Genomic DNA, 9459 nt, shown 5'->3' on the forward strand with positions numbered 1-9459 from the left:
CTGCAAACAGCCATCAGCCCCTCACCCAGGCTGGCCAGGCACCCCAGGGGGGACCCCCACCCTGATCCGGGACACCCTTCAGGGCAAACTAGCCGGCCCCCACCCGTGCACCAGGTCTCTATCCTATATAATAAAAGGGTAATATGCAATCTGACCCTAACAGCAGAACGACTGGGAATGACTGGTCACTATGACACACACTGACCACCAGGGGGCAGATGCTCAATGCAAGAGCTGCCCCCTGGTGGTCAGTGCGCTCCCACAGGGGGAGCTCTGCTCAGCCACAAGCCAGGCTGTCGGCTGCCAGTACAGCGGTGGTGGTGGGAGCCTCTCCCGCCTCCTCAGCAGCGATAAGGATGTCTGACTGCACCTTAGGCCTGCTCCCCACTGGCAAGTGGACATCCCCTGAGGGCTCCCGGGCTGCCAGAGGGATGTCTGATTGCCAGCGTAGGCCCAATCTCCCAGGGAGCGGGCCTAAGCCAGCAGGTGGTCATCCCCCAAGGTGTCCCAGAATGCGAGAGGGCACAGGCCGGGCTGAGGGACCCACTCCCGAGTGCACAAATTTTTGTGCACCGGGCCTCCAGTCTATATATATAAAAGCCTAAGTGATTGGATGACCAGACAACCGACCGGTCACTGTGACACGCACTAACACCAGAGGGCAGACATTCAATGGAGGAGCTGTCCCCTGGTGGTCAGTGTGCTCCCACAGTGGGAGTGCTGCTCAACTGACAGACAGGGTGCCAGACACCAGGCTCACACTGGCGAGTGCAGCTGTGGCAGCACGAGCCTCTCCCGCAGACACTCCCCGTGCACACCTGAGTGGCGGTGGCTGCAGGCTCAAGGGGGCCGGGATGAGCGGGAGCGGCGCAGCACCTAGCCTGGGTTTGGGCTCCTCCCCGGCTGCCTGCTGCTTCATGCACTACTTCGTGCTGTGCAGGATCGACGCGGACAATGGGCTGGAGCCCGACAAGCTGGCAGGTAAGGCCTGCCTGCGGCGGCACGGAGGTCCACTGATCCCCACAGGCCAGGCCAAGGGACCCCACTGGTGCACGAATCTGTGCACCGGGCCTCTAGTATGCATATAAGTTTCCTGGTTAATCACTCCCCACCCACCTGTGTCTTCCTTCTGAGATTTGTCAGTCTATTCCATGCTTCTATGTCTCTGGATCTATTTTGTTAATCAGTTTATTTTATTCATTAGATTCCACATATGAGTCAGATCATGTGATACTTATCTTTCTCTGAATGACTTATTTCGGTGGTTTTCAAAATGCAGAACCTTAAAAAGTCTTTGGTTCAAAGCCATTATAAGAATGATCAGAATTTCTCTGTCGTAAAATATGAGTACTCTGTTTTCCCTACATGCCTGTATACTTAGATCCAGAGATCAGAAGTCTAGACTTCCCAGTTACTGAAAGTATCACTTTAACATGTGACAACTGCAGAAACAGAGCTATCGAAGTTATATCACCTTGTCTTTAGCTCAGAAGATATATTAATACTACTTTATTTCTGATTGGCCTATAAAGTTGTAACAAATGTATGACAGGAGTTTTACATAAGCCTAAACACACACACACACACACACACACACACACACACACACACAGCACACAGCACCTGAGGAGGCTTGAAGTAAAAAGAGTTTCTTTTAAAACTAATAAATATTTCTTTTTAAATACAAGTTTATAAGGTCCTACAATTACTGTTGCTTGGCATTTTTGTTGTAATATAGCTTTCAGATGTTACTTGGGAATTTGAGGATATGTCTTCATTTGTGACCCACAAATACACTTAATTATAGAACAAACTCTTCTGAATTTAAAATCTTACAAAACAAAATCTCAATTAATGACTGACATAATTTACAAATCATTGATGGTGATTTTTTAAAATATTACGGCATAAAGCTCTAGGTTTCCTGAAACAAATTCTTTTTTTTTTTATTAGACATATCTTTATTAACACAGAGCAAGTTGTAGAACATTCGTTCATGCAACAAATATTTACTGAACACCTGCTTTAGCCAATGAACCAAATACTGACAAGGCCCTTGCCCATAAAAAAGAAAAGTGTAAATTTTATGTAAAACTATTTACATATATTCATATGAGCACAAACACACATATACATATGCATAAACAAACCGAAACAAATTCTTAAGGTCTCTTGTAAAAGTTGCGAATAAGGCTAAAACAAAAAATATCTATTCATAACCCTTCAGAAGTCAGTATGTGTGTGTGTGTGTGTGTGTGTGTGTATTTATTTATTTATTTATTTATATTCAAATAAGCAGGATAACAAATAACAAAACATACTGGAACAAAAAGTTAGCCAGCCACCTCTACTTGGTACACAACCAAATAAGCAGGGACCCAGAACATATTGGGACAAAAAGTACAATCTACCTCTATATGTTTCACCATTCAAGAACATTTTTGATCAGTATTTGTAAGACAAAATCAACTTCTAAGACAAAGTTAAATTAATACGTCAATTATAAAGTAGAGTTTTAGGTGGCAAGTAACAGCTACTTCACAACCATCTGGCCAAGCATATTTACAACATTAGTAAAAGAATAATTTTTTATTACTTTGCATGGTTATTTAATAATGATTCAGAAACTAAATTACTAAGTATAAGATAAAAAGTCTGCTAATTACTAACACATATATACAAAGCTCATATTCTAAATTCTCAAGCATCAAAAAACAAAAGTAATTCACATGAAATTCCTCATTTTCAAAGTTTTTGCTAATTCATAAGAATATTTTAATTGAAAAATTTTAATAAAATGTTTAACTTGAATCCATCAAGCCTTTAGCTATAACTTCCAGTTAATAGGAAATGCAGGTTATGGAAGAAAAAATTAAATAGCACTCTATATAGGAATCAATCAAATAAACACAGAAGAACATCCTGCAAGAATTGAGAGGTATAAAAAAGGGATAACAAGCAAGTGAAATGTAGCAGATACTGATTTAGATGAATCACTTATAAAAGATAATTTCAGATAAGTTGGTATTAAATGAGATGAAACTTTATTGAAATAGAAAGGTGGAGAGGACTAGAAAATAAACAGGTTAAAAATACTACATACAGTATGATTTCTATCTTGATTTAAAAAATATATATGTATAGACATACATATATGATAATATATGTATATTTATGCAGAAAAAAGATCTGGAAGAAAATACATTAAGATATTGTGATAGTGAGTTCTTAGTGATGGGAATGTGATGTTTCTTTGTTTTTAGTTCTGCTAGTCTGCATTTTCTAATTTTCTATTGTGCATGTATATTCTAAAAATAAAGAATTATTTAAAATAAAAAGGTTAAAATAAATAAAAAATTAGGATATAGATACAGATTATTTTTAATAGTTATTTCTATCAGTTAAAATTTACTATGTATAAGGTATTATGTTAGGTACTTTTATCAAGTAAATACAAATATAGACTGATATCACATTATGTACCCACAACTACAAACTAGCAATAGAGAAACATACATAGTCTTCCAATCAGCTCAGAAACATCTTGAGCTCATATCTTAGGAAAAACCAATTAACAAAACCACAAAAAAGTAAATCAAGTCCAACAGGCATACAACTATCAAACCAAGTAATATCATCAAAACTTTTTTTATATAAAGAAATAAGCAAATGCTCCATTAGCACACTCAAATATAAAGACTTGTTTACTGAACTTACATACTTTTAGCCATAAAATCTGTGAGAATTATTTCTTAAAATTATGTTCACATACCGCTGCATTTCTGCTCTGAAGCAATGGTTTTGTATTCCGAATTAAAAGCCTATGGTCTGGATCCATAGTATAAGCCTTCTTTCTCTTGTCAGCCTTTTCTTTCTGTTCCTCATCAGACTCATAGAAATTCTTTTCGTTGTCCTCTAGACCATCATCCTACAGGAAAGAAATCCAATCCTATGTTTAGTTCAGACTCTGAACAGCCCAAACATTGCAAAAAGAAAAAATTTTAGAACTTCTACAATATGATAATATTTTACTGTACAACAAAACTGTTGAGGTGATTTCAAAATACTTGCTACTTATATAAAGGTCTTGATTTTTCTCATATTTTATAACACAGTAACTGTCCCTTAGTGCTATAAATGATACTTCTTTTATATTATACAGAAAAACTCTAAAAATATTAAATCCTCATATAAATACCCATAGCTACCCAAAGGGAAAAATCTGACAATTAGATTCTAACAAAGCCTATAATATGAGACTACCTAAAACCTGAAAACTGTTTCTATAAATTACCAGCCACTCTGTAATTGATCAATGGGTCAGAAAAAAAAAGGATAATTTTTTGAACTGCAACACATAAAGGAAATCATAATAAAGCTTGACAGGTTTACAACTAGTGATTAAGTAGGTCCCTATGTTGTCAAGAAAGACTCAGTTTGAGCTTTAGGTATATCCATAATAGTTGATTCTGTTTTTGTCCTTTTTATTTGAAGTTTTTATTATCTTAGACAGTAAAATCAATCTATAGGCATTTAGTCTTAAAAATAAACAAAAAAACCCACAAAAATAATATCTACCTGGATCAACTACTATTTAGAGGTAATTTCTGTTATCAAGTTTCTGAAACGTACTTTCTACTTCTGAGAGAATGAAGTAGATATACTGTTCCCTACTTTTCTCACGAAGTACAACCAGAAACCCAAGATATTATATATAAAACAAGCATTAGAAAAAGGAAAGGCAGAGAGCAGAAGAGTGAGTAGAGACCTCAGGACCCAAAGAATAACTATAGGGAGTTCCTTAGGCTTTCATTTTTATCTCATATTTAAGACTGGGTGCTAGAGAAGCAGGTAACCCAGAAACACCAATAAGAACAGATTTAAAAAACAAAATAAAACAAAACACTTCCAAAAGTCTGCCCTATGTTGCCAAAGGACCAAGAAAGGGATGGTCTAGCAAGAAAACAACTTTTTAATAAAATAACTGCTCTATTGCAGCCAACACTAGAGAAAATACCATGGTCCCATACCTATCCTCATCCACGAAGGATGAAAGGGAGAGAGTAGACTTCTACCCTCACCAGACTGTAATGAGATACCCCAATCATCCCACTGTGGTGGTATCAGAAAAGGACAAGACAGCACTGAGACTTTAATTCTCACCAGGAGTTAAGTGAGGCAGCCCAATGGTTCAGTGGAGACCAAGGGGGGAGCTTGGACATTCAAGCTCACCTATAAATAAGGAGGTGACCTTATCCCTCCTTACAAAGCTAATGCAAAAGGGATGCTTACTGGACACTCAGAACCTGCAGCACCCAGTAGTAACAAGGACACACCACTCTGTGGTGTTAGTGGAGGATACATGTATACAGAAATGATGCACTTCTATTGCTCCCAGACAAAGAGTTATCAGGGAAGTATTAGTGGGGAGCCAGAAATCACACATTCACTCACAGTAACAATAATAACCACAACCTCTGTGACAAACAATGGAGGCTGAGAGGAGAACCTAAACTTTACCATGACCTGCAATAATAACAAGGTATTTACCTCAGTTTGAATAAGATCAAGAATTTCATAATACCCACAATTTCCATGTCCAATCAAAAATCGCTCTTCATTCCAAGAGCCCAGAGGATCTCAAACTGGATGAAAAATGATAACCAGTAAATCCCAACATCTGAGAAGTGGGGTGCTGCTGTAATAAATACCTAAAAATGATGAAGTGGTTTTAAAACTGGGTAATGGGTAGAAGCTAGAACAATTTTGATTTGCATGTTTAAAAAAACCAAGATTGCCTTGAAGAGACTGTTGGTAGGAATATGGATGTTAAAGTTGATTCTCATGAGGTCTCAGATGGAAATGAGGAAAATATTACTAGAAACTGGAGGAAAGGCAATCCATGTTATAAGGTGGCAAAGAATTTGGCTGAACTATGTTCTAGTGTTTTGTGAAAAGTATAAGTTAAACGTGATGGATTTGAATATTTAGCTGAGGAGATTTCTAAGCAAAGGGTTGAAGGGTCAGCCTGCTTTCACCTTGTTACTTACTGTAAAATGAGAAAGATAAATTGAAAAAATTTAAGCAAAAGTTAGCCAGAACTTGAAGATTTAGAAATTTCTCAGCCTATCTTTTTGGCAAAAGTCAAGAAAAAGTCTTCAGAAAAGAATGCCAAGGGTATGTCTAGAAAATCATTTGATAAAAGAGATCATGGGTACGACTCATGGATTTAATAGAGATGGAATTTTACTTGCAGAGACACTGCCAATTGGACTAAAGGGGAGAGATAGGACAAAATAAAGGAGGGCTGTCAGACTTCTGAGATTCCACAGGACAGGACAGTGTGAGGACACAGAGAGAAGACATCTATAAGCCAAGGAGAGAGACCTCAGGAGAAATCAAATCCACAAACACCTCGTACTGGACTTCCAGCCTCTAAAATGATAAGAAATAGATTTCTGTTGATTGAGCCACCTAGTCTGTGGTATTTTGTTATGGCAGCTCTAGAAAACGAATACGTACAGATATCAACAAACTATTCACCAAAGAGATATACAAATGGCAAAAAAAAAAAAAAAATCCCACCAGCAAACATGAAAAAATAATCAACTTCATTAGCTATTAGGGAAATGCAAATGAAAACCAGAGCAAGATATCACCACACACCTATCAGAAATTTTAAAAATAGTGACAAGACCAAATGATGGTGAGGACGTAGAAGAAAGTGATCACTCATACATGGCGGGTAAGAATGCAAAAGGTTACAGTCACTCTGGCAGGTTGGCAATTTCTTACAGAACTAAACCTTTAATTACTGTATATCCCAGTAATTGCACTCGTGGGCATTTATCACTTGGAAATGGAAATTTATTCTCATACAAAAACCTGCACACAAAATATTCATAGCAGCTTTATTCTTATTAGCCAAAATGGAAACAACCCAGATGTCCTTCAATGGATGAATGGTTAAACAATTGGTTAAACATCTATGCCATGGAATACCACTCATAAATAAAAAACCGTATTACTGATACACACAACTCTGATTAACCTCCAGAGAAGTATGCTGAAAGAAAAAAATTAATCCTAAAAGGTTACATATAATTCCATTGATATAATGTTTCTGAAATGGCAACATTATAGAGATTGAGAAACAATTAGTGGTTGCTAGGGATTAAGGGTTGCAGGGTTAAGCACAGGGAAGAAAGTGGGTTTAGTTATAAAATGGCACCATAAAGAATTCTTGTGATGGCAATGTTCTGAATCTTGACTGTATCAATATTCTGGTTGTAATCATAGTTTTCCAAGATGCTCCCATTGGAGGAAAATGAGTAATGTTATACAGATATCTCTGTATTATCCTATATAATAAAAGCCTAATATGCTAAGTGTCTGGTAGTCCAGTCATCCGTTCAACCAAAGAGTAATATGCTAATGATATGCTAAGGCCGCACAACTGCTCACTATGACGTGCACTGACCACTAGGGGACAGTCAACCAGTCAACCAGTCACTATGACATGCACTGAGCACCAGGGGACAGACGCTCTGACCGGTAGGTTAGCTTGCTGCTGAAGTCCGGCCGATCAGGACTGAGAGAGACAGGCCAGCACACCCTGGAGTCCTCCTGCAGCTCCTCCCCTGGCTGGCCAACTTCCCGCATCCCTCCCTGGCTGGCCAACCTCCCGCGTCCCTCCCCAGCCCTGTGCACCAGTGGGGTCCCTCAGCCTGGCCTGTGCTCTCTCGCAATCCAGGACCCCTCAGGGGATGTCGGAGAGCCAGTTTTGGCCAGATCCTGCAGACCCCACTGGTGCACGAATTTGTACACCGGGCCTCTAGTTTCTTATAACTATATATAAATCTACAGTTATCTAAAATAAAAAGTTTTAATAAATAAAACTAAGGGAAAAATTAGTAAATCACATAAAATCTATTTGTACATATTTATTATTATAACAATAAAAGAAATTACCTAAGCCCTGGCCTGGTGACTCAGTTGGTTGGAGCATTGTCCTGTATACCAAAATTCCCAGTCAGGGCACATACCTAGGTTGTGGATTCAGTCCCCGGTTGGGGTGCTTACGGAGGCGACCAATCGATGTTTCTCTCTCACAGTGATGTCTCTCTCTCTCTCTCTCTCTCTCTCTCTCTCTCCTTTCCTCACTCTTAAAAAAATCAATGAAAACATATCCTTGCATAAGGATTAAAAAAAAAAAGAAATTATCTAAAATGTCATACTTTAGTTTGCTTGTTGTTGGTTGTTGGTTTTTTTAATATTACGTTGTATGAGTTCTTTATATATTTTGGATAGCCCTTTTATCACATGTATATTTGTAAATATCTTCTCCCATTCAGTAGGTTAGGGCTTCAATGAATAGGTTTCAGGAGACACAAACATTCAGTTCATATATACCACAGCAATATATTGGTAGAACATCTGACACTGGGTTAGATGTCCCTGACAAGACCACAGCAGGTAGGTGATGAGCATGATCACAATCACTTAGTTAAAATAGCTATTCAATATGAATATCATACCTTATGAGAGAAATACATTCAGTAGAAAAATGTCATATGTAATAAAAATTTAAATTTAATATTTGTTGCAAAAAAAAATGAAAGGAAAAATCTCTTTCCCCCCAAATTGGGTCTATGTAAAAAAAACCACCCAAGGATATGAATACTGGCTTGGAGACTCTTTTTCCTTCTGTGAGGTAACTGCTATGCTCTTCACTTTACATGTTTTATACCATAGGCCAGTGACCACTATACCACACAGGTAGAAGTGTGGGTTTGAGGACCATTGAACACTGAATCTCCCTCAATACATCACAATTACAGAAACACCTGTGCCCAGTAACTTTGTGTTGAGCCACTATGAAAATTCAGTGTTCAATTGCCCACAACACTCCTCATTTCTTATGACTATATGTTCAGCTCCAGAATATAAAAAAACACGTTTTCTGAATGCAGGAGTTTTCAAATTTTTGTAACTGAGGAATCTGGATGATCTACAAAAGGCATTTTTCCAAATTTCTCTGAAATAAAATATACTCATGTTGAATTTAGGCCTAAAGGTTCCAAGGCATCAGAAAAAAGGGTCCCAATTATATGAAAACTAACTAATCTCTATCTAAAGATGGAAAATAATTGCTTTTTGTTAAGCAGAATGCATTTTACAGTGGTTCTCATTCAATCAGAGTTTTAACTTTATGAGTTATACCTCATGAACTTACAGTTTCAGCCCGCACTAATGGAATAGCTTGATTGTATTAACTCTCTGATTTTAGGAGCCAACAACATAAGTTAAAAAAAAATCCAATCAAAAATAAATAGATCCTGAGGCATAGAAGCATGGAACAGATTGTGGAATCTCAGAGGGAAGGTGGAGGTGGGTGGGTGGGAAGAGATCAACCAAAGGACTTGCATGCATATATGCATAACCCATGGACACAGACAA

The 9459-nt window shown here is 38.0% G+C and overlaps 1 protein-coding gene across 7 annotated transcripts in view; it reads right to left on the bottom strand.

The window, feature by feature from the left end:
- Window positions 1–9459, bottom strand: part of AP3B1 (adaptor-related protein complex 3, beta 1 subunit) — a 188961-nt gene that overhangs the window by 126686 nt on the left and 52816 nt on the right. For all 7 annotated transcript variants that reach the window (XM_005858062.2, XM_014550016.1, XM_014550037.1 and 4 more), the window contains exon 8: window positions 3773–3928. In XM_005858062.2, the coding sequence (XP_005858124.1) occupies window positions 3773–3928 (156 nt within the window). The remainder of the gene's footprint in view (window positions 1–3772; window positions 3929–9459) is intronic.

This window comes from Myotis brandtii, unplaced genomic scaffold, assembly GCF_000412655.1.
Source record: "Myotis brandtii unplaced genomic scaffold, ASM41265v1 scaffold115, whole genome shotgun sequence".
NCBI classification, from domain to species: domain Eukaryota; kingdom Metazoa; phylum Chordata; class Mammalia; order Chiroptera; family Vespertilionidae; genus Myotis; species Myotis brandtii.